The sequence below is a fragment of the Hesperophylax consimilis genome, chromosome 22 (assembly GCF_061612785.1).
Source record: "Hesperophylax consimilis isolate HC1 chromosome 22, BYU_Hcon_1.0, whole genome shotgun sequence".
In the NCBI taxonomy this organism is placed as follows: domain Eukaryota; kingdom Metazoa; phylum Arthropoda; class Insecta; order Trichoptera; family Limnephilidae; genus Hesperophylax; species Hesperophylax consimilis.
The window spans coordinates 16,563,152-16,589,472 of record NC_142857.1 but is presented as its reverse complement, the minus strand read 5'-3'; the positions used below and the strand labels follow the sequence as shown (position 1 = coordinate 16,589,472).

Below are 26,321 nucleotides of genomic sequence, written 5' to 3'. Positions count from 1 at the left end.
AGAAAAGGGTTTCTGAAAACCCTTGAAAACCCGCTGGATGACAGCACTGAGTATAACCAGCATAAATGCACAACTTATAAGATATTTCTAACTCTAATTTATCATAATAAAAGAGTTTTTACAAATGTAAGCCATTCCCAAATTCCCCATTTTAAATAAGTATTGAAATATCTTACAACATAATGTTATTTTTATCATTGCTTATCAAATTTTACAAATGTTATCATGTTGCATATTACGCCATTCCCATTTCTTTTACAATATTTACCACAAGAGCATATTTTTACATAACGCTATAATTAAAATGGGTAGAAAGAATCAATTAACAGAGTTATCAATTAAAACTAAATGTTTTCATTAAAAATTATTGTACATTTTTCGTCATAAAATGGAAAAATGTCCAACTATCTGCAAGACAGGTCCTAAAAGTAATTTCTATTTCCAGGGTTCGATTATTATACAGTCGGTATACTGTGTTTGCGATATCAGTGAATTTCGCAAATGAAAACAATGGAGATAGACAACTTTGATCAATCTTTAGCAAACTTAGCCATATTCTCAAACACAAGAAAATAATTCAACACCTTTCACTGCTTGTGTTCAATAAATATATATTGAATATACAGGGTTTTCCAATAAGAGGTGTTATTTTGATATTCAATCGTAAAACATCAATGGTTTCGTTGCTTGTGTGACACGTAGCTCCGTCTTGTTGAAAGTAAACGTTGTCCAGATCAATACCATCCAATTCCGGCTATAAAAAATCATTAATCATCTCTCGATAGCGCAATCCATTCACCGTAACTGTTGCTCCAGCCTCATTTTCGAAAAAGTAAGGTTCAATGACTCCGCCGGACCATAAATGGCACCAAACAGTCACACGTTGAGGATAGAGAGGCTTTTCAACAATAACTCTTAGGTTTTCCGAGCCCCAGATGCGACAATTTTGCTTGTTGACGAAGCCACTGAGGTGGAAATGGGCCTCATCACTCAAGATGATTTGCATTTGATTCACTCAAGTGAATTTTAATAATTTTAATGCGTTGTTGAAGCGTGTATCGTTCCATTTTTATTAATGGCGTAGTTTCTACTTGTCAAATGTCAAAAAATGACAGTTTCAAAAGTAACATCTACCTCTTATTGGAAAACCCTGTATTATGTACTCACATTTGAAGCGTAAATATAAATTAAGCAAGTACGTTGTTACAAAAATGGCCATCATACAAAGACGTAATGCATGCGAGGTGTCTCGTTATGAGAAAGAAAGACTAATGAGTAGACTAAAACTTCAAAAGTGGTCTTCCATCCAAGTTCAACTCGCGCAAAATTCATTGAAATCTCACAAAGTATAAAGTATTCCAAGAGTGCTACACGATAGGATATAAAGAAAGTCGGTTGTAGGGATATTTGAGGTTGGTCTATTTCCCGTGTACTTTCAAATAACATTGACCTGAGAATGAATGTACGATAAAAACAAAATATTCCAAACTTGCTAATAATACATTTACGATTGTATCAGTAGAAGATTTCTATTTTTGGCTTTGCTTTTACAACATTTTAGGCATTCTCGAAGTGAAGATAACAAGAAAGGACAAAAAAAACCTCTCTTGCAAAGAGTGGACCATTTTTATTTCTACTTCTAGACAAAACTAATCTAAATATCTTATCTAATTACATAATCATTCAATGCAACAACAATAACAATATTTACTAACAACTCTATAATCCATACATTTTAGTGTATTTAACATTGCTCTTCAAAGTACATAATATTAACTCTAGGACCAATATTTCTTACGATACATCATTTTACATTATTTTAATATTTGCAAATGAGGTTGCATTTCTATGAATATTGGTGGCCATTGGGTACAGTAAAATATGTTTTATGTACAGGGGTTGGCACAATTAGATTCAAGTTGCTTTAAAATTGATTCAAAGCCTGCGATCGAAGCGAAGTCATCTTGCGCTTCCTCCTGTCGATGTTTCGGACAGTCTTACAGTGTCCATCATCTGCCCTGATGATCATCTTTTAGACATTAGGAACCGGAGGTAAAAGGGAGCTGGAGGTCTTTAAGTATTATTACTGTGTTTCGTAGTGTGGCAAGCACTCTCCAAGATATGAAGGTAGTTTAGGAAGATTACTGTTGCATTGAACCGATCAAATGTCTGGAACGTTCTTCACGGTTCTCCATACGACCAGGACAATCCTCAGCAACCATGAGGAAACAATGCTTCTATTCAACCACAGGCTTTAATCATTTCAAATGCTGCTCCATTGTTGTTGCGGAGAGTTATCAAGGAAGGTAGCCCAAGGAGTCGGCCAGGGCTGCTGAAGGTCCCCGGTAGAGTCCTCTCCGGGCACTCAGGAGTCTTCCATCAGAGAATAAGGCACCCACTTCTGCCTCCTTGTGCGAAACCAAAGCTTCCTTGGAGCGATGCATCATCGCTAGAATAAATAAAAATCACAATTTATAAATTTTTCAATTGGGGAAACATACAAAAATGAATAATTTAATGTAATATTTCAGTAGTTCCATTCATTGGTGAAGTTTTCAGTGTTTCTTCAGTTTCATAAAATTTTACATAAAATAATTAATTAGAATAAAGAAAATCCATTAAGACCTTGAAAAGAGTTTTCGCTAGGAAAAATTAAATGATTTGATTTTATTGAATATTTCTGTAACACTATCAGTCAATTTTTTTGTTTGAAAAATTAAAAAGCTCCAGGTTTTTTGGAATTATTCCTTTATTATAATTTTTTATGTTACACTAGCTGTACCCCGCCACGCGTTGCTGTGGCGAAGTCTGTCTGTGCAGATAGAGAAACAATAGCGCGTGTTGCTTTTGTCCAGCAGATGGCGCCGTTTTTAAAAGAAAACATGTTTATACCTGTCACAGGTGACATTTATATAATATAGGTATATAAAAACCAGTGAAGAACTTTGGGAGATTTAAGATTTTGAGCAAACGAACATTAACATTTTTATTTATATATTTAAGATTATTACAATGAAGCCCCATTAAACTGCTAGATAGCAGTTTGTCAACGGGTTAAGTTAGTCATTCTGTTTTCACTCATTTTTGATCTCTAATCTTTCAACATGAGTACCTCTATTCACAACCACTACAGAAAGTTACTCATTCATTCAGTGAACCGGCAATTTGCCCGGTCGTTGACAAACTGCCGATTGGTAATAGTCAACTATACTTACTTGGCAGTTGCATAGACCCTCCTCTGCTGCCATACGGCCCCATCCCACGAGTGGACATGAAGATGTCGTAGTCCAGGTGAAGGTTGTCAGAGCTGTAGCTCTTCCGTCCACCGTGGGTGAGACCTGTACTGGGACGTCCCACTTCAGTTGAACAACTCATTCTTTCAAATGTGTCAAACCTAAAACAATTATGTATTATTTTACAACAAGTTGATTACAAGATTGCAGTCGAGCTGTTTTTAATAGTAATTCCATGCCCTAATGTAATTTTGAGAATATTGTGTGAAGATAAATCAAGCTGACTGATTGAAGGATTGAAGCGATATCTATTCCCACTCGAACGATTCTTGGCGTATTATGGCTAGTTTGCAAAACGTCTTGAGCAATCGCTTGCCATAATGTGGAAAATTTATATAGAACCTACGGATGAATGGTGAAATCCAGGTGGATTCATTGGCTTTAAAGCACAATAAGCAGTTCAAATGTTTCCATATTAATATTTTGAGGAATAATCTTAACCTTTCCCTTACTGTGCTAAAAAAATCTACGCGTTCCGGTGCTGTGTAGTCAATACACATCTCAAAATAAGCGATTTAATATCGGAAAAATATGAATATTCATGGCTAATCGCTTATGTTTACTATATTTTATATCAAAAGTGATAATAATTGTAATTTAAATACTGAAAACATGAAAAAACCATCGGCAGGAATAAGTGAAACATGGAAAATATCACAACGAGGCTACGCCCTTAATTATGTAGAGTTTGAGAAACTGTTATTATCACCCGGGTGAGAGACCACCATCAGCTTTGTTTGTGACTGTATCGGAATAGCCAGACCTTCTTCATCTCTTCCCACGCTTTCTTCGGTCTCACAACATTCCCTTGTTGATAATACCATCGTTTTCAGGACATCACCAAATCAAAAACGGTTACATATATCTAAATACAAACTTACCGTGAGTTCCTCTTAGTCATAAAATCCAGCCCCGCAGAAGCATGATTTAGCACCGACCGAGCCTTCGGCTTCAGTGGCTCGTAGTAAAGAGAGTCCAGAGTGGCGGGCCCGGGCACCGACCTCCGCCTGGGCGATCGGTGCGACCTCACTGGCGGACACTTGCCGGACTTGCAGGTGCCGGAGTGGGTGCCGTGATGGGTGACGTTGGACGTCCGGGTGACGGGCGGGTGATGTCCGGCCCGGGAGTGGCGGCTGGTAATGGTGGTGCCGTGGCGAGCGCCCGGGTTGGTGCGGCAGTAGCACTTATCGCTGTCGGCGCAGCTCTCGGTGTCGCAGCCGCAGCAGCTGTAGCACTGACTAGATTCTCCAGCGGTACAGTCGCAGCATTTCTCACCCCTATAAATTACATAAATAAATAAAATTGATTGATCAATTATATCAAACGTTACCCATTCGAAGATGAAGAAAGATTGATTTATATATTTATGTATTTAAAATATCAGACAAGCGATAAATAGACTAGTATCAAAATTATTTTACTAATCAATAATTCTTTATTTGAAATGTATATTCCTTTTGTTATAATGTTTGACAGATCTAATTCAGAATCACTAATTATTTTTAAATTTTACTAACGGCACCACTATCATTATCCAACGGTGTTCATTGGAAAGGTAATTTTGGTTGCCTCCTTATATCTGTCAACTAAAAAATATATTTATATTCTAACCACTCGAGCGACGGCTTCCCAAATTTAGGTAGGTGATTTTTATGAATTAAAATGATTTTTAAATTTAATGATTTAATTTTTTTTTATAAAACCTAAAAATATGAGATAAGCTTTGAAACCTAGGTGGACTCATTAGCTTTAAACAGCAGTAAGCAGTTCATGTTTCAGTATTAATATTTTTAGGTATAATATTATTTAAATTGAATGGCTGAATAGAAAACTGAACACCTGGAAATCTCCATTGCTCATTGTCGAACTGACTGACAACTCCTGTAACTTCACTATTATATCATGCCTTGATGTGAATAACTTTACCTACCTGGAGAATCACTTTGTCGAACTGACTGACAACTCCTGTGAACTTCACTATTTATCTCTTCTATTTCTAATTTAACGTTAATATATCATAATTGGTCCTGCTGCTGAGAGTTTATGATCGGAGATTGTAAACGTTTTTTTGTTTCATGCGTCGTTTATAAGAAAAAAATGAGACGCTTGGCTAGCAGTCAGATGGGCCATGTTCAGTACTCAGAATGGGTAGCCGACTTACTACCTTTTTAACATAAGTAATTATGCTTTGTGAAAATGTCCGTACTATAATATCAGGGTATTTAGATTCTTTCTAAATAAAAGCAGTACTGTAAAACTTACCTTTCGCATGCTTCTAATGGTGCAGGGGCAGGGGGAGGTCGCGGTCTCGCGCGCGCTGCACAATAACACCGATCCGCACAACTCTCCGACTCGCATTCCGAACACGAGACATATCCACTCGAACTGTTCCTGTTCTGGCAACCTACCCTTCTGCTCAGAGTTAAGAAATCAGAATCATCAGAGGTGCTTACTCTATCCACATTCCTCCCCTTTCCATGGCGTTTTGAACTCTTGCCGATAAGATTTGCAGTTTCAGAGCGCTTTGAGTTTCTTCGCTTAACGCTCTGTCGCTTTGGCGTTTGATTTGGCGTCGCTTCTTTGGGATGAAACTGCCGTAAATCATAACTTGATGTTGAAACAGAACTCTCTGATGTAACAATGATCTTTTTTTTATTTGTTGATAATTTAGGGATTTCAAATGTGTTTGGTTTTTGAATGTTGTTCTTTTCCCCAATATTTAATATCTTGTTTTTCAGCATGTCTTTTCCAAATGGTTTCCGAAATACCATCTTTAAACCTTTTGCTCCTATAAGCATTTTCTTTCTTTTGTTTTGGACTGTGCTGTTTCGTCGAAGTAGTTTTTTCTTTTGTCGTCGCATTATTGCTTTGCTGTGTTGGAAGAGTTCATCTTTTGTGAGGGTGACTGCTAGTTTGAGGAGGAACTCTTTGTAAATTGGTTTGAGGTCGTTGAAAGACATTCCTTCCGCGTCGATTATGGCCCCGAGTATGTCGTCCATGCTGTGCAAATCTTCTTGTACCCGGAATTCATTGAAGAGTTCGCTAAAGCCGAGTGGAGATCCACCTCCTTTTTTGCCATTGTTTCTGAAACAAGAAAAAATGTTATTGAGAACACATTATTTTTAAATCGACGTTGGATATTTATAACTTATGAAAAAATCATTATGTACCTACCTATTAAAATATTGAATTTTGAAAATATCCACAAAACTATATCTACAATATCTTTATTTCAGAATTTTTTTATTTCAGTAAAGGTTACATCATGCGTAAGTTCAAATATCCAACTATACACAAAAGGGTATTCGGGGTATTAGATGGCGAAATGGATCATAAAAATTAGGCAGGTTAGATAGGTATAGGTAGTATCATAAATAGATAGTGTTGCCGTAATGATTGTTGATTATTGATTCGTTTAAATTTTGCGTACGGAACTCCGTACGCTAACTAGCAATACTGACCGCAGGGCAACCAACTGTGAAAACGCAATACATTTATCTGTCACAATTCTGTCATTGTACGGGAGCGACGGTTCGTTTGAACGAAGTTTATCACTCAAATTTGTCTTTTATCAAACAAGAATCGACAGTTCTAGTTTTTTTTTTTATATTTTAAGGCAGCTTCAATCAAAATGGCTCAAATGGAGTTCATTCAAATCAAAGATTTGCGGCCGGGACTAAAGAATTTGAACGTGATTTTCATCGTGCTCGAAGTGGGTCCCCCGACAATAACAAAGGAAAACAGAGAGGTTCGCACCTTCAAGGTAGCAGACCAGACCGCGTGCGTCAACGTGTCGGTCTGGGACGAACCCGGACAGCTTTTAGTGCCAGGAGATATAGTTCGACTCACAAAGGGATACGCGTCTGTATGGCGGCAGTGTTTAACGCTATATTCCGGTAAAAACGGCGACATACAGAAGATCGGAGAATTCTGTATGGTTTTCAACGAGTCGCTGAACATGAGTGAACCGAATCCTGCGCTTTCTAACGTAAATCTCATGCAGAATAGCGGCATACCCCTCGGAAACAACACAAATAACGGAACTAACAACGGATCCAACCCGAATATGAACAGACAGATGATCAGCGGTCAGCCGCACAACCAGATGATGAATAATATGAATAGTCAGAATAAACCTGGAGACAGATATTCAGGAGAGCAAAACAAACCTCCCAGCAAGATGAACCAAAGAGTTGGCAGAGGTAGCCATAGAGGAGGAGCCAATAGAGATGACCGGAGATAAGTGAATTTCCGCTCTTTACCTTTGACTGGTCTGTGTTAATTTTTCCATTCCTGGATTACTACAGTTCGAACGATGGACCATTAATTTTTGTATTTGCTCCGTTAAGGACAAAACTTGGTCTATGTGAATTTGAGGAATGCCGTGAGGAGAGAAAAATAGATAGATGACAGATATATTGATGTAATAATAGAGAGTGGAATAGAATAGAACTTTTGTACCTAGATTCATAAATTGTTACTGTTTTGGTAATATCTGTTTATTTTCCCATACCCTAATGAAATTGCTAACTAAATTGCACCATGAATGTCAATTATTAGTTTATATGAAATGAAATTAAACAATTACTTTATATGAATCACTAATCCATTTATTTATATTATATGTCAATCCATTAGGTGACACATTGCAATTAAATTCAAACAAATTGATTGTTTTATTTAAAAAATAACGTCAAGATAAAGTGATTTCTTTCTACAAAATTTCTTATTACCTTTAATTTTTTGCTTTTGTATTATTTACGACATTAGCCAAAATCGTGCCAATAATATTTGCATTTATCTTATGTGTGTTCAAATACAACCTAACCTAACTCCTTTGATTGTAAACACTCGCCGAGTTTTTGTAAAACGAACATATTTTGTACATATTTCCGATTCTTTTCCAATATCTGACCACTAAACTGAATTAAAAGCATATAACCAATAGCTACCCAAATTTGGGTAGCACCAATAACCCTTGAGCGATAATATACTACCCGAATTTGGGTAGCTCTAGGCGGATGATTTTTATGAATTTTTTCTTCAACTTTCCGCAATTAGCTAATAAGTTTAGTTGCTAGATTGATTAAACTGCTACCGAATATCAAAAGATGGCACTAATGTTCCTTTCATGGAATATTCTAGATAATGTTTTGTTTTGTATGTATAATCTGCATACAGACACCATTTTAAATTGTTTTCTAAAAATTGAACATCTGCTTAAATGTTTAAAATTGCATTTTTTAAAATGTCTGTGATTATCAATATATCTCTACATGGACCTAAAAAGCCATGGACAGAGCATTAGTACGATTTTGTATGAATTGCATTGAAGCCAAATCTAAGGTGAGGGGAAAATGCCTGGCAGCCATCTTGTATGACTAACTTTTGAATTGATTTATATGTGGTGCATAATGAACTATTATAATTTTATTTGTGTGTTGTTAGGACTGGCTGTTTCGCAGAATTTGAACAATTCATCAAATAGCAGAGTGCAAGGCTGATGTAAACGTAATGAGTAAGATTAAGAAAGGGACGCTTAGATGGTTTGTGAATGAGGCAAAAAGTGTGTGCCAAGACCGAGTTGTTTGGCGGTCCGTCCTCTCTGCCTACCCCTGCGATGAAACAGCGTGATGGTTAGTTAGTTAGTTCATCAAATAGCAAAGCTGATTTTCAAGATCTGTCATTATTTCAGTTTTGTGAAACAATTGGCCAATAATGATATAATAACAGAACTTGAATTGATGAATTGTTCAAATTCTATCAATATTCTAAACCACCCATCCTTAGTACAGTTACAATGGCTTATTATTTTTTTTTTGGGGTATTTCTATGAAATATGTATCTCTATGGTGACTATAGACATTTCCAGAAGACACTACACCAACTACACCAACTACACCAACATAAATATCGCTCAATCCGAGTTTAAAAATAAATTTAAATACCGGCCCTATGTAAAACTTTTTTGGTTGACACAAAGTGGTTCATAAATCGGGAGTCTGCTGTAATATCATAATCAATTAATCAGATTTTCTGTACCTGTACTTATGTTTTATAATTTTTTTTATATTTATATAATATTGTATTGAACAACGTAATGTTTATTATTTTTTAAGTCTCATTTATGAATTAACTATGGGTTGTTGGTTAATTACATAATTTAGAAATATTATAAAAAATTTTACTGGAATTGACTTTTTTTATTGATTTTATTCTGTTTTCACCAACCGATAAGAATTCAATCAAAATTATAATGCAATGTTTTATATCAACATTAAAACATATTTTGATAATAAATTGTAAATACTGTTCTTAGATGTGAAATGATAATGCATTTTTTATTTCATTTGTCTTGGAATGTTAATTTTAGTGATGTTGGGACTAATTTGTACTGATATTAGTATTTAGCGGGGCGCATTGTTTCAAATGTTAAAAGATTGTTGCATAATAATGGTACACAACCTGCACGCCACATGTGGTAATGGACATCTCATGCTGTCCATTTTGTCCCCAGAAGTCCCACAATGGCTGCGCAGGGTCGGGGTCTTGGGTATTTGTCGACCCCTTGCTGTTACCGAGCCAGTGGGACAACAGGTTAACATACATTTTTTGATATCTCTGATGACATTTTGATTGACTTTTGGTGAACGTATCCCACTAAGTGTAAATTTTCGCTTAAATCTTATGTTCGCTCAGTTATGTTTGGTGAAAACAGCCATAAAGGAGTTAAAATGATGGAAATATGATTTTAATGAAAATTTACAAAACATGTTTGTAGAAAAAAAAAGAAAACTAGAAGTGCCTTCCATACAAATTAAAAAAAAAAAAACAACAACTAACCTAGCACCTTTTGGTTCTACACCATTTAGCACGCGCTCTGTCTCTCTTAAGCAGGGTACTCACCTAACCGTGTAACATGTAACGTATCTGATACTGTATCAAGTGAGTACGTAGACACGAGCCTACTGCGAGCAGCTCGCGGGTGGAGCGCAGTGTGCTCGCAGCGACCCACCGACGACGGTTTCACTGCGAGCACCATAGCGAGCACTAAAGGCGGATCCGAGAGGTCGTAGCTGGATACGCGGTTACCGTGGACGAGCCGTACCCACTTGCAGATTGATACAGTATCAGGTACGTTACATGCTACACTCTTGGTGAGTACCCTGCTTTAAACTTGCCTGAAATTGTATTTCGCCATCCCATTTCAATTTCATAATCATGGTGAAAGACAGTTTTGTATGGAAATACAGGACCAAATTGGGCTTATCCTTAGATCACGAAAAATGCTCACAAGGCACTTCTTGTGTTATTCTTTACTGTATGTTTGTATCCTATGAATTAGCTTTGGCAATCATAAACTTTTGCCTGAAAATGTTTTAAATTTTATTCAACGACAAAAAACTAATGACTATTTCATTAATGAAGAGCATTTCTTGTCATCATTTTCACCATAAATATTTATTTTCATCATCATAATAAAGTACTCATCTTCAATATTTTTAGTATTCAAGTTAGTAATACATATACGATCAATGGAATCTCTGATGATCTTTTTATATGAATTTGGAAACTTTTTTCTGTGGCCCCGTATTTAGCAAAAGGGTGAATGCAAGATATCGGTGCTATTACAAGTATAGGTATTTTTGGAATAAATACCAATAATATAAGAAAAATTGTCTTTTATTTTTCTGTTCTTCCAATGTTACGTACCCACCTAAGTGCCAAGTCATTCTTCAACGAGTAACACTTTTTGTTAAATATATGAAATGAATTATGTTGTTCTTTGGGAAGAATAGTCTACAAAAATTGTATGTTTTGTTGCTCTTTGCATAATGTTTGGTTTGCTGATAACAAATTGAGGGTTTAGGATCACAGGTATAACATAGTTTTGAGATAAACGCAAATGAAGATTGTAATGCTTATATGCCCAACTGTAAGTCTTAAACGGCTTTACATACGAGATAAAGGTTCATGTCACTAATAAATATGATTATGGCATTACCGAAACCAAACTTAACATCAGTTTTTGTAGTTAGGCCCCTGTGATCCTAAGCCCCCGAAATAACCATGACGTATTGAAAAAATTGAAAAAAATTTCCGTCTATTTTATTATTTTGCTGTTTTAGCCATTTTCTATCATCTAATTAAACCATCGTTTTAGGAGTAACTGTACGAGTCTGAAGATGGTTATAATAGGCTGAAACCGGTATAAAATAAAATAAGTTTAAAATTGTATTAATCCTTACAATGGAATTCCACCTCGAAAAATGTCACAATCGAAAATAGATATATACAACGTAACAATTTATTACCTTAGTTTGTTTTATGATGGCAGATAATTTCTCTAACTGTAAACATGTTGTAACATTTGTATCAGTGTTACATATTTGTGTTCTATTTCACACTTTCATGCTACGGTTTTCAATTTTAAATGTCATTGAGTTTGCAACACTTATATGTTGAAAATGATGTTGCTGTAAGATGCATAATTATTTGAATACTATCAAGTAACTTTGATCTTTATATATTTGAAAATACAAAGCACAAATGAATGGAGAAGAAGCCAGAGACGCTCCAGGGAGACAATGCATTATCAAGTCCAATACCGCAGAAGAACCATTTGTAAAAATGTTCAGGAGAGACAAAAAATTATCTAAGGATATTTGCAATTTTCCTTGCTTTTGTACTGGGGATGGTTCATTCGCAGCATTGACTTTAACGGAGTACAAGCAGTCAATCGGTCAATTTCAAATTTCAAAAGCCCTAATCAATGCGGCTTGTGCTGTTCAACTGGAAGTGCCAAAAATATGTGTTTTCAAATAATTGAACTTACCGTAAAACGTTCCTACTTTGCTCCTGCGAGGTAACTGTGCTCCAGTAAAATAAAAAGATTTGACTTTTTCTAGATGGAAGCACTCGCGTATTTTAGTCATTTAAAAAGTGAAATCGGTAAATACTATTCTTCCTTTGGCAAAACTAATATGACAGATTGCCGGAAGTCGAACTTTTTTTGACATTCTCTGTCATGACCTCCGAGTGTGAGCTTGCTGTGGTTTACGTTCTCCGTCAAAATCCATTTGCATCTGAGAATTTTTTGGACGAATAGAGGTGAGTGTTATCTCATTTTATAAGGAATTTCATTAACCAATTGTGGGCAAAATATTTTTTAATTTGGTGTGATATTTTTGGAATAATAGGATATTTTCGAGATTGGGTATCCTTTGCACATACTTTTGGGGATACAATGCTCCTGGAGCAATGTACCCCAATGGAGGAATTTATCCCCTAAATATGCAACCTCTCTTAGATCGACTTCCCTGTACTGGTCCTAGGCCATAAACAGTTCTTTCTTAGAGAACCTTCAAAACAAAAAAGTCGAATGGACTAACAGCATCAGCCAGAAAGGACGTAAAAAGCTAAAGTTAGTGCCAGGAATGAGCGTTGCGGAGCAATTACTAACAGAACCAGAAGAAAATATTGTGCAACAGATTTTATCGGAAACGACTGGGGAAATGGTAAACATCATGCCCAGCACGAGTTCCAGAAAAACTCGTAGAAATCATAGCTGTAGTGAGGCTAGTGATAAAATGTCATTGAGAGATTCGTCTGAAGGACTTTCTGATTTGGAAAACGAACCACCTAATGCTTTCGAAGGCCAAAATCAACTAGATTTGCAACCGTTAGTGAGAGAGGTGGGCCGGTATGTCGTGTTTTTATACGAAGGAGAAATGTTTCCAGGGGTAATAACAAAATTCGATGCGAATGGGCCCACTATTTCGGCAATGGCCCGTTCATTAACAAATTGGAAGTGGCCAAAAGCTAAAGACGAAATTATATATAAATGGAGCAACATCCTGGGATGCATTAATCCACCAAAAAAATGGGAAGACGCGAGTTTTACTCTGTACCCGAGTTAAACTACTTATGGGGGGTTTAACTCATAAATTTGCAATGTTAAATGTTATTTTTTGGAAATTTTATTGCGTTTTCTACTTGATTACCAAAGGACCATGTCTTGCTTTGTTGGAAATTACATTGAAAGTTATTTTTAAATTTAACCAAGCATTTTTTTACTATGAACCAAAGTTATGTTGATGAATCTCTCAAAAATATATGTGATTTTCATTTATAGTTGCATTTTTCTTAATCCTGGGTCATCTTCCGATAGCGCAAAGTAAAAAAAGTAACGTATTTTATTGCTCCATAGCATAAATAAACGTAAAACTTAAGGAAAGACAAAGTGGAGCAAAGTTACCCTTATCAAAGGAACTACTTTGCTCCAAAAACAAAGTTTTAAAAAATCAAAACAAACCATTAAACTTTAAAAAATTTCCTGTCTTGCTAAAGCTTAAATGTGCTTCTGATCGGTCAAACCAATAAAAGAGATGTATAATACGCCTTTCTCAATTTACAATAAAATTTATGAAAGTGGAGCCAAAATTGGTGCAAAGTAGAAACGGTTTACGGTACATAGATAGTATATTATTGACTCGAGTTCGGTAAAGTCACAAGTCGGTATAACAGAAGATTATGTACGAGACAATGTATGAATTTGAATGTAGCAAGGAGCGTCAGGCAGAGTTTTGGAGTGTTCCATCCTCTGCCCATCGCTTTGGAGAAATGAGATGATAGTTAGGGTATTATAGAGGTTTTTTTTACCTTTGTCCAGTAGATTTGTATCTGCTCAATCCACTGGCATTCAGAAAACTTCCGGATCGAGGAATAGCTACTTTGGTCAGGATATCACCAGGTTCGCAGGAATTCCTCATGCTGTGACTTCTTCTCAAGGGTTCTACGGGCCCCGACTTGGGATGGCTCTCCTTGATCAGTGTTGAATCCTTCTTAGGCTTGATCGGAACTGGAGGCGGTACTGTGATGGGCCTCGGAATATCTTTGCCCCTTTCCAGCCCGGAGAAGAGCTCTATTTTTTCTGATACTTTACTCCGAAGTGACGATTCTTTGCTGTTTTTTCCAGAGTTCTTATGTTGCTTGTTTAAAAACTCCATTGATTCATTGTAGATCGTTTTTGGTGGAGTGTTGCTTCCCCTTTCTCTGTCACTATTTGTTTCATTCGCGTTCTTTATTTGAGCAAGTTTCGCTTTGACTTGCTCAATCCCTGATAGCTTATTTGGGGGCGGCGGAGGTGGTGGTGGAGGCTCCATCTTGTCTGGAGTTCTTCTATTTTTCTGTAATGATTTAGTTTTGGTCAGAGTGTCGTGCCTTGTGGAATGCCTGTCACTATCGTTGCTGGCGATGGAAGTTGATCTTTTTCGTCTTGGAGGTCTAACTGGGGCGGCTATACTACTGGCTACACTGGGACCAGTAATACCTCCTTTGGCTCGTGGCACCTTGCTCATATGCGCCATCAGGGATTTATATAAAGTCGCTGCAATCACGATGGCATCTTCAGATGTTTGACACACAAATCCGTGGCATTCCAGCTGTTTAGCAACTCCTATCTTTCTCATAACAACTGTGAAGAGAGGAGAGTGCGAGTTTCCATCTCTTCCTAAGATGTATTTTTTTTCTGAAGGTTCAAGATGTCTGAAAAGTGCTTGTTTATCTATATTGTCTGGGTCTGTAATAAGCGGAAGAAATGCGTATTCTATTACACTCTTATCTTCTTCTGATGGTTGTAACACGAATTTGACTGCAGACCAAACTGCTATTGTAGGAAAAGGATTTAATTGTTCTAATTCGCCTTTAGGTCCGCAGTGTCTGACATGCAAGCCTGCTCTTGAAATTTCTAACCTAGCTGCGAGTTCCGAGTTGCTTTTCAAAGTTCCGATTGGTTTAGTTCTTCTATAAGCTAAGTAAAGATTCGAAAGTGGTGCTTGTAGTCCTGCTAGGCTTGTGACTCTTCTTGGGAGAGGAGTTGATCCAAGGTAGTCTACAGTAAAGGTGTGAGTCCCAGTGTTGGTGGTGTCTGTTTCCATGGCCAGTTCGCTGAACATCCTCTCTATGCTGGCTTGGACAGAGTTTCCATTGCGTCCCACGCTCGCGATGCCGTGGTTTGAGTTGACGCTATCTTGTCTCCTGAGGCTTCCAGCTCCGTGGCTACCGCTCCTGGCTCTCATACCGTCTCCAGCCTGGCCCAGTCCGCCGGGACCATCCAGCCTTCCAGAAATCGAAGGGGCCTGGGAACAAAACAACATTGATTAGAAATAGTTATCACCAAAAATTACGCGATGAGAAATTTCTAATATTTTGTTGCTTAAATTAATTCCATTCTCTCATTTTCCTCGTGAAAGGGTTCTTGAAGACTCGCGATGAATCTAAATCTTGCATTTCCTCGGTACTCGAGAGACAAAACCTTGGTTTTATAGGACGCCGGTTCTACAACCATTTGTGACACTCTTCTCGAAATACTTTTTTCTTATTTAGCAATTTGATATTATGGATAAAAAAATGTATTAGTTATGTCTTTATAATTTAGTTACATGAATATTTCAAAGGATGGGTAGACATGTTGAAACTTAAAATTGTGAACAGAAGGATGTGCAAATTTGATGACGTCAAAACTACTCTGTTTTATAGTTCAGTTTTTGGTTTAGGTAATTGTGAGGATTTCTTCTGCAATTCTCGTGTTATCTTTCTGTATTGCGCAAATTCATTAACATTTTGGAAGGTAGCCCAAAAAAAACTACGTCAAACCACATCGATTGCTACAAAAAATCGAACGCGAAAAAAAGGCTTCACGGAGGTTTAATTTAGATATACGAGTATATGGAAGGTTAATCTATTCAACACGTTTACACGGTTTTTTTGAATGCCCGACGGGTGAATAAAAGTTTGATTGAGAATATAAAAAAATGTAATGCGATGTCTCCGTAAATAAAGAGTGGTGTGTTCATAAAGCTGTCAGACTGTCGTTTGGTTTCTGCGAACTAGGGTGGGCCGTTTATATAATATAGTGCTTAATTTTTTAGATAAATGACAAATATCGACCTCTCAGTGGTCTTAAAAGTTCCTTGACATTTAGATTTTCTTCTTCGTCTAGTGTCCTATTCTATCGAGGTTAGCTATCATCATGTCAATCTTCACCCTGCAGGCAGTAGCTTGGAAAAACTCTGCGCAACTGCACTCGTACCAGACACTTATTTATATTATAACTAAGTTTTTATTAATTAATTATCCTGGAATAAAAATAATAATATATACTCATTTGGCATAATTAAATGGTCTAATACAGATTTAGAAAACTTAGAAAGATTAATTAGAACTACGCTAACAAAGTTTAATTGCCATCATCCAAATTCAGCAATAAAACGAGTTAATTTACCAAGAAATTTAGGAGGTAGAGGTATAGTCAAAATAACTTCTTTGAAACATAATCAGGTAGAAATGCTAAGAACTTTTTTCCATAGGAAAGCTCATAGCTCAGAAATGCACAAAATAATTTGCAAGGCAGATAGAAATATTACACCTTTAAATTTATACGATGAGAATGCCAACATTTTTATAAATCCCAACCAGAAATTATTAGTATTTTTCGAAATAACTTATTGAGTAAAACCTCAAATTATAATATTTAAATATTGAAGACAATATTAGTGATTCTTAAACGCAAATCTGAAACAGAAAAATCAGAAAAGGAAACGGTCACATCTGGGACTCGAACCCAGGACCCTTGTCTTTCCGGGACAATGCTCTACCAACTGCGCTAATGGGACCTTATCCTCATCGGTCACTTTTAACTGTATCATACTTCGAATAAGAACTACCAACGTTGTCTTCATTTTTTCACCGCACATTTTTATTGGCAACTATCTTTATGTATGATCGCAAGATTCAACCCGAACTAAATGCAATCCTAGACAGCGTCTTATAGATAAACCTATCTTATTGTTTTTATTTTTAATGTGCGACATCTATTGACTTTTTCTGCAAGTCTAGAAATGAATTATTATTTTTCGAAATAACTTATTGAGTAAAACCTCAAATTATAATATTTAAATATTGAAGACAATATTAGTGATTCTTAAACGCAAATCTGAAACAGAAAAATCAGAAAAGGAAACGGTCACATCTGGGACTCGAACCCAGGACCCTTGTCTTTCCGGGACAATGCTCTACCAACTGCGCTAATGGGACCTTATCCTCATCGGTCACTTTTAACTGTATCATACTTCGAATAAGAACTACCAACGTTGTCTTCATTTTGTCTTCATTTCTTTCAAAAAATAAAAACAATAAGATAGGTTTATCTATAAGACGCTGTCTAGGATTGCATTTAGTTCGGGTTGAATCTTGCGATCATACATAAAGATAGTTGCCAATAAAAATGTGCGGTGAAAAAATGAAGACAACGTTGGTAGTTCTTATTCGAAGTATGATACAGTTAAAAGTGACCGATGAGGATAAGGTCCCATTAGCGCAGTTGGTAGAGCATTGTCCCGGAAAGACAAGGGTCCTGGGTTCGAGTCCCAGATGTGACCGTTTCCTTTTCTGATTTTTCTGTTTCAGATTTGCGTTTAAGAATCACTAATATTGTCTTCAATATTTAGAAATTATTAGATTCCTGGTCAAATAAAATTTTACACGCAAAACACTTCAATTATCTCAACCAAACGTATGTTGACAAATTTTCGTCAAACAAATGGTTGAGTATTGGAGAGTTGAGCGCAGAAATAGAAGGATTTATGCTTGCCATTCAGGATAGAGTCATTAATACTAAAAATTATAGAAAGCATATAATCAAAGATACAAATCAAATTGATGATTTGTGTAGAAAATGTTTGGCTTTTCCGGAAACTATAGAACATATTATATCGGGATGTTCTATATTAGCACCGTCCGAGTATACATTTAGGCACAATCAAGTTTTAAAAATAATTCACCAAAATTTGGTAATTAAACATAACTTGATTGACTGCCGTAATATAGTACCATATTATGAATACGAACCAAATTCATTTTTAGAAAACGAATTTTATAAAATATATTATGATAAAACTATACTAACAGACCGAACGATTAGTCATAATAGACCCGATATAGTTTTACATGACAAAATTAAAAAAAGAATTTATATCATTGATGTCGCTATACCAAATTCCTGTAATATTCAAAAATCTGTTAGCGAAAAAATAAGAAAATACACAGATTTAGGAAATGAAATAAAAAGAATTTGGCATTCTCAGACTAGAAAAATATTACCATTCGTTATTTCGGCTACTGGCATTATCCTAGCTCTCTAATTAAAAATTTAGGCGTATTAGATCTATCAAAAAATTTATATATAAAGATGCAAAAGTCGGTCATTTTGAATACATGTAGGATAACAAAAGATTTTTTAAATATTTATGTTGAGGGATCAGTAGGATTTATAGGCCCTGTTAGAAGTTCTACCGAGCCGAACCCTCTGATATGAAAATATCTGGAGACGGTGAATTTTTTTTCCATTTGATATCTGGTGATTTGACGTGTTGTTGTTCTTGTATTAGCTGATTGACTAGCTGATCATTTGTGGAAAAGTGAGTGGAAGGGTTTAGTTTTTCCTATGGGGAAGATTTAACCCGGACAACAAAATCGGAAGCATAAAAAAAAAAATTATTGTTATGACATATTTGGCCCTGACCGAGGGTTGCGTATGGGACAATGCAAGCCTCCAGAGATTTTGCCAAATAACTTATGAATAATATGAACCCTTAATACACATAACTAATTTATTTATTTACTAACGGACCAAGTCCAATTAACACATTACATATTACATGAATTTAATACAAGGAGAAATGTTATAATACAATATGCTATGATAAAAATAGGGAACAAAAATAATAGAGAAAATGTCAAGTCAAGTTTTGCTGGATTTCACGACTTCAGCCATATCAATACAAAAATTAGTTGCGCAGTAACTGTCAAAAATCATTTAGACTAGCACCAAAAAATTCAAGGTCCTGACTTGAGTTGACAAGTCTGGCCATTCTGGACATTGGTGAATGGTATCCATAATTTGTGGAGTGTTGATTGAGGAAAAGCAAATCATTATTTCTGAGTCTACGGGAATTGATTTTGAAAGGGGTGAATTGTAACAAAGTGGGTGATTTATTTATACTTTTAATAATTTTGAAAATGCATATGAGATCCAAGTCCGTCCTACGTTTTTCTAAAGAAGAAAGATTTAATTTTACGTCAAGTTCATCGTATGAGTAATCGCCTCTTTCTAGCCCCAACCTCCAAGCAATTCCCCTTAAGAAGCGATGATGTACGGATTCGATACGATGTGTAACTTTTCTATTGTTTATATTTATAATTCTAAAATAAATTGAATTTGTTTTATGTGCCTGCATCTTGTCTTCTTATAAAATCTTCTATCTTGATACCAATAAAAGACAACTGTGACTATTGGTAAGTATCATTGAGGTACATAGATAGAGTCTATATTCCTTGCAAAATCTGTATACAAATGTTGAAGGGGGTGTGGCGGCTGTCGATGTCGCCCGAATCCTTCCGACCATGAACGAACTCCACAATCGGAGTCGCCGATGACCGCCCGCCGAGCCCGGAACATTTGGGTTACCGGCGCGGCAACTTCAAGTGCTCTTTGAGTTTTTTAAATATTAAACCGTTGCTTTCCCTATCGTTTCCAGTATAACTTGTACAATATCTCAGCGCACATGTCGGCTTTTTGAAGTTATCACCGGGGACCTGTGCCCGACGAGCGCTTGTAATCGACTGAAGTCCGTGGTATCTGACAGCGGACAATGAACCGATGTTTGTGGCCCATGCTTCGAACGCCAATGTTGGCTCTATCTATGAACCTCTAACCGGAATGTTATGTACACGGAAAACATGTTTTTTCTCAATTACTATTAACATGGATGAGTTTTGTTGTTTTATGGGATTCTGTATAAAACTTAATCAATGTTAATCCTGTGTTATTTATTTTTTAATAATATGATAGATATCCTGTCTTAATATGAGATCTTCAATTACACCAGAACAAGCTCAACGAAATAAATATTTTCCTTTATTTTCACAAGCATTAATTTGTTTTTATATAATTTTCTTATAAATGTAATTATTTCGTCTTATTAGAGGTAAAGTCACAAGGAGGAAATCCATAATCGGTTTTATTTTGGCAATACTACAACTTCACCAATTAATTTTCGAAAATAATCCACCCTAATGCACAGAGAACTCATAAATAAACAAAGTTGATTTCATTGACAGCGCGTTGCTATTTTCGCGTTACTATTTGGACACCCGAGGGGGAAAAAAGTTTTTGGCCAATAATACAAATTATTTTCTGGCCGAATTCCAGAACCAGTTTAACTACGCTAACTTACAGTGTAAATATTAGACTGAGACGTATTCATTCATTTTGTTTTTGTTTTTGCTTGACAGGAGATGTTCTAGTTTAAGCGATCCGTTATCGTATAGCATATTACTTAAATGTCTATATCACCAGGAGCTTGCCACCGGAAAAAAATAAACCAGTAATAATCGTTATCAGATTTAATGTGCAGGTGGTCAAAAGAAGAACTTACGATCGAACTGTTTTTTTGCACTGGTACCTACTCTTATTCTTTTTAAGAACTGGCATTCTGAATTTCTTCCGACATACAACGTAAGCCCCGCATTCCGCATTTCTTCCTACATACAACAAAAGCCCGCATACCGAATTTCTTCCTACATACAACATAAGCCCCGCATGCTGAATTTCTTCCTACATACAACAAAAGCCCGCATACCGAATTTCTTCCTACATACAACATAAGCCCCGCATGCTGAATTTCTTCCTACATACAACAAAAGCCCGCATACCGAATTTCTTCCTACATACAACATAAGCCCCGCATGCTGAATTTCTTCCTACATACAACAAAAGCCCGCATACCGAATTTCTTCCTACATACAACATAAGCCCCGCATGCTGAATTTCTTCCTACATACAACAAAAGCCCGCATACCGAATTTCTTCCTACATACAACATAAGCCACGCATGCTGATTTTCTTCTTACATCAACAAAAGCCCGCATACCGAATTTCTTCCTACATACAACATAAGCCCCGCATTCCGAATTTCTTCCAACATACAACATAAGCCCCGCATTCCGAATTTCTACCGAGTTATAACATATTGCTCTTTAACACTTTTTAATTTCCTAAACAAAAATTGTTATTTTTGAAGATAAATCTCCGTACATTTGTCATTTCGAAACGTTAATTATATGAAATTTCCTCGATAGAAAAAAATCTCAAAGTAAGTTCCGAAAATTATTAAAAACACGTTTTGTTTTGTTATTTCGTACGTTATAGGTAAGAAAAAAATTACAGTGTATCTTTAAATGCAACTAAAGCATTTGTTTAGAGATTTTTACTCTAATTCAAACGAATCGTGTTTTATTAAATATTTTCGCTTAATTATTTTCGTTTTTTTAATATTGGCGCTCTCCCTCTAACATTTGTATTTGTATATCTCCTTTTCAAACCATCTTTGAACGCTTACTACGGGGTCTTAAGTTTTTGAGCTCGTAATGAAATATAATACGTTATTTTTAAGATTATCTCTATTCAGATGCCGAGTTGATAAAGTAATTGTATGAAATTCCCTCGGTGGAAAAAAATCGCATTATGAAGAACACTGGTTCTGTTATTTAACTTGCCATAGGTATGAAAAATATTGCATTATTTCTTTAAACGTTACCTCAGATGTCAAGATATTTTAAATAAGTAGTGTTTTATTAAATATTTTGTAACAGATAGGTATGATAACCGGCTAAATACGCTAATTAAGCCCCCGCATTTTCACACTTTCTACCGATTTATTAAGTTTCTCTTTAACTATTTATGTTTTTAAGATCCAAAAAAAAAGTTATTTTTGAAGATAATATTTACATTTTTTATGCCGAAACGTAAATTATATGAAATTTCCTCGATAGAAAAAAATCGCAATGTATGCTCCGAAAATTATTAAAAACACGTTTTCTTCTGTTATTTAATGATTTATATATCGTCGCATTAATTCGTAGACTGCGTAACTCCAAATTTTTCGAAAATACGTTTTTAATGCCATCTGGTGTTAAAATTAGACCCGCATCGACTAGTAAAACTCGAAAATTTAAAAAAAAATTAACCTTTTAGATAAACACAAATTAGAAAACTGCGTAAAATTATGGTGCCATTTTTACTCGCGAATACTTCGTAACTCCTTAATTCAGTATTGGGCGGTGAGCCGTGCACGCTTGTTGTGTTTTTGACTGAGGAAATTTATTTACGGTGTAATAGTTTTACCGTGAAATTAACTGAGATAAGTTGATTAATCAATTTTGAACATTTTATAACCTTAATTTTAATTGTGAAGTCACGAATAGTGTTTTGTATCTGTAGTCTAAACTGACGTCTTCTGCACCGTGTGACGCTCTGCCGTAGCTCTCTTGTTTTATGTGCCTCTGCGGTTTCGTAAATACCTAATAGGTCCTTGTTCTGTGATTATCTCTTCTTCAAGGTCACCATCTCTTTGCAAGTGGATCTCCTCCTGATGCATATCCGGATCCGGTTCTTCACTGTCCTCTTCAAACAAACCCAAAATATTTATGGTGGAACGTGCGGCAATTCCATCTCGTCTCTCCTCAGACACAGTCCGTTCTCTGTCAGGCATCTTCCGCGGGTCAAGCACATGTCCTGGTATGCCATCTACTTCGATGTTGTTGACTAAAGTAAGTCCTGTCACCCTTCCATGCACGATGTGCATCTCCCATCTACTGGTTAAACCGCAAGAAGATCGCCCACTTAGAGCTCAGTCAATACTTCCTCTTCTATATTCACTTGCGCAGAAGGGTGTCTCCACGAGTGTGAAGTGTGAACTATACTAGACAGCGCAATACCTCGATCATCCTGACTTTTTGCAGCCAAAGATTGTACCGAAACACTGCCTGCAGGGGATCGCTTCCACTTCTGGCTGCAGTTCTCTTTATTGTTTGATGATGTCGTTCAACTATACCGTTTCCAGCTGGTCGGTATGCCGCGCAAAATCTTTGACGAACATTCCATCTCTTACACTTATCTGTAACACTGTAGGAACAAAATGCAGTACCATTGTCCATGAGAACTACTTTGGGCGGGCCTCTTTCCCGAAACACTTCTTCCAAATGTCTGATAATCGAAGCTGCATTATCTGACTCGATTTCCCGCCACATGGCAAATCTACTTGGACCGCAATCGATAAATGTGAGTAAACATTTCCTACCGAAATGAGTAACATCAACTGCCAAGCGACTCCAGGTTGTCACAACATTAAGATTACCCGCTTCATGGGATGATGGTGGAGGGTCAATTGTCCTGCATTGTACGCAGGAACGCACGCATCTATCGACGTCCTTTCTTCTCGCCTCGGGATCGACCAGCCGGGCAAGATGAAGCGTTCACTTTACTCCAAAGTGATGCTGAGCATGAAGAGTTTCTACGCTTAAAGCACATGTTTGCTCACCAGTTCCACTTTCAAGTCTCTCCCACCTATCTTCACACTCTGAGGAGTCTCTTTCACAACGTTTCCTGTCATGGCTACTCTTTGCCCGGGTCTTGCAAACCCTAGTAAGTACATCAGTTTTATTTCTACAGGATAACAAGGGTGATCGACAATGTCAGATCAAATTCTTCTACAATCTTCTTCATCGACTCCAAGCGTCACTTAACGATCATCTCTGACACGACTACTCCCGGTCAGTGTAGATCTCACCCAGCACAAATCCGTCGCCGAATCTGTAATGATCTCCAGAGTTTGAAGATTTCACTTGAGAGTCAGATTTAATCCCTTAAGGAAGGAAAAGTACCAGCATTTACAAGACTTAAAACAGACATTAGAAAAGGATTACCACTCCTTTAACGATAACCTTCCGCATCATTAAAATGCATCTAAATAGACTGCCTCGACATACACATACATTGTTGTGTTTTATTTTGTAAATGTAAAATTCCTATCTCCCAAATTTTCCGCTAGGTTGGTCATAAAATTGTTCGCAGAAAAGTATGTATCTTTTGTAAAATGCGTATCTCCATTCTCGGTTTTTACGTAAACTTCGTAACTCCGATTTGAAATAGAAAGCCTTAACTTACCAAAGTTTAATGATTGAAAATAAATTTCCAAATATATTATATGTTCGAAACATAAATAAAAAGAATAAGCCGTCTTTCATTTTTTTTCACTACGAGGTTTTTTGTGCCTCCTGTAAAATTTTACATTTGGGAGTTACGCATTCTACGAATTAATGCGACGATATATAGAATAATTTATATGTTATACGCATCAAAAAAATTCATAGTATATCTTTAAATACAACTAAAGAATTTGTCGGTAGATTTTTGTTCTATTTCAAACGAGTCGTGTTTTTTTGAATATTTTCACAATTTTCGCTTAATTATTATCGTTTTTTTAATATTAGCTCGCTCCCTCTAATATTCGTATTTACATATTCGCACACCCAGATGAAGAGTAGTACAACTCAAAATACCTCTTTTTTCAGGAACAGCAAAAAAACATTTTACTCGATTTTTATGTGACCGATTAAAAATATTTTTATATAATGTTGTATGTTATTTTACTAGGATATTTTTTTTGCTCAATTACTTATCATCAAATACACGTATCACTTGTTTATTAATTAATTTCGTGTTATTTTAGTATTCGTGACTAAATCATTGTTTAATAATTTTATCATCTCAAATTAATCAACTATTATGAATTAGTAAAATTAAAATTACTTACTTTTGTAAACAAAACCGGAGTATGTGGAATTGATATGTAGAACGCCCGAGAAACAAGACAGGTTCAATCACGAATACCAAATCAACTAAAATAATTCACGCTTTATGACTGCAGTTAATCACGAATACAAAACTAAGTCGAAATAATCCAGTCTTTGTGCGTATTGACAGCACCTTCCCCTACTGCTGGTATGTCGTAATTGTTGATGTGTTACTGTTGTTGGTGGTGGGTGTACGTGGAGCAACTCAGAAAGACTAACTTACTTCGCCATCACATTATTATTGATGGAGATTTTAAAACAGGTGTCTTTGTAGTTTGTGTAGTTTTCGACGCAGATTCCAAAAATCGCAATAACTCAATTTTGAATTATTTCGAGTTGTTTTACCCTTTACCTAGGTGTGCGAATATCTCCTTTCAAACCATCTTTGAACTTTTACTAGGGGGCATTAAGGGGGTCGACGCTGTCGCGCTGCCTCTATCATTCAAGAGACAACTGAGTATAAATGAGACCGTCATTTATGATAGTGAGTACGTTAATAAAAGAGTATGTTCCTTACCTTGTTCCTGGCAGATCTGGAGCTGATACTCGGCTGCTGCGTGACCCCGTAGTTGTGGTGGCTAATGACGCTGCGCTCCTCATCAAACATGCTGTCTATCCTCTGCTTGTACAGCGAGGCGGAGGACACGCTGTCCCGTCCCGACAGGCGGAAGCTGGAGTTCCTGCCGCCCGGCCCGAGCCCTGGACCCGGCCCTGATCTTTCTGCCACCACCATCTGGAACGAAAGTCTCATTTCAATGAGGTCGGATATCTCATACACATCATTTTTATTAAAATTAAACATAAAAACGTAATGGCAGGCCATTTTCTAATATCCTATGTTACATTCTGAAAATAACGGAACACATGTTCGAACTGCGAAAATATTATATTTTTGATGAACACTTGTTCCTACATCTTCATAACACATTCGTGTTTAACTGAGATTTTGTTAGGAAATCTGTCGATTCATTCGTTAAAGGCCTGCAATCCCGATTTAAACAGGAATACAAAAAAAATTGAACAGATTTTTAATAAATTAATTAAAAAGTTTTCTCCGTGTACCCGGATATTTTGAAACAAATATTTAAGATTTTTATGTTGGCACTCTGAGTTCAGGGAGGGTTTTAAAAAAAAATATGAAGGTATTGATTTATCAAATAATAATTATTATTATAGTTATATTATTTTAGGTTAAAATTTTTAACAAAATAGTATAAACAATAATAAATTTATCTCACTTTTGACTTACGTCAGCCACAAATTTTTAATTTA

The 26,321-nt window shown here is 36.2% G+C and overlaps 2 protein-coding genes across 2 annotated transcripts; one reads left to right on the top strand and one right to left on the bottom strand.

The window, feature by feature from the left end:
- Positions 1-1,848: 1,848 nt before the first annotated feature.
- Positions 1,849-25,782, bottom strand: LOC149413140 (uncharacterized). The gene is made up of 6 exons (XM_089645420.1): positions 25,567-25,782; positions 13,956-15,433; positions 5,556-6,377; positions 4,175-4,570; positions 3,216-3,394; positions 1,849-2,449 (listed from the first exon to the last, which is right to left on the bottom strand). The coding sequence occupies exons 1-6, from the start codon at positions 25,780-25,782 to the stop codon at positions 2,298-2,300; spliced, it is 3,243 nt and encodes a 1,080-aa protein (XP_089501546.1). The 3' UTR covers positions 1,849-2,297.
- Positions 6,840-10,947, top strand: LOC149413141 (SOSS complex subunit B homolog). The gene has a single exon (XM_089645445.1). The coding sequence runs from the start codon at positions 6,925-6,927 to the stop codon at positions 7,534-7,536; it is 612 nt and encodes a 203-aa protein (XP_089501571.1). The 5' UTR covers positions 6,840-6,924; the 3' UTR covers positions 7,537-10,947.
- Positions 25,783-26,321: the final 539 nt, after the last annotated feature.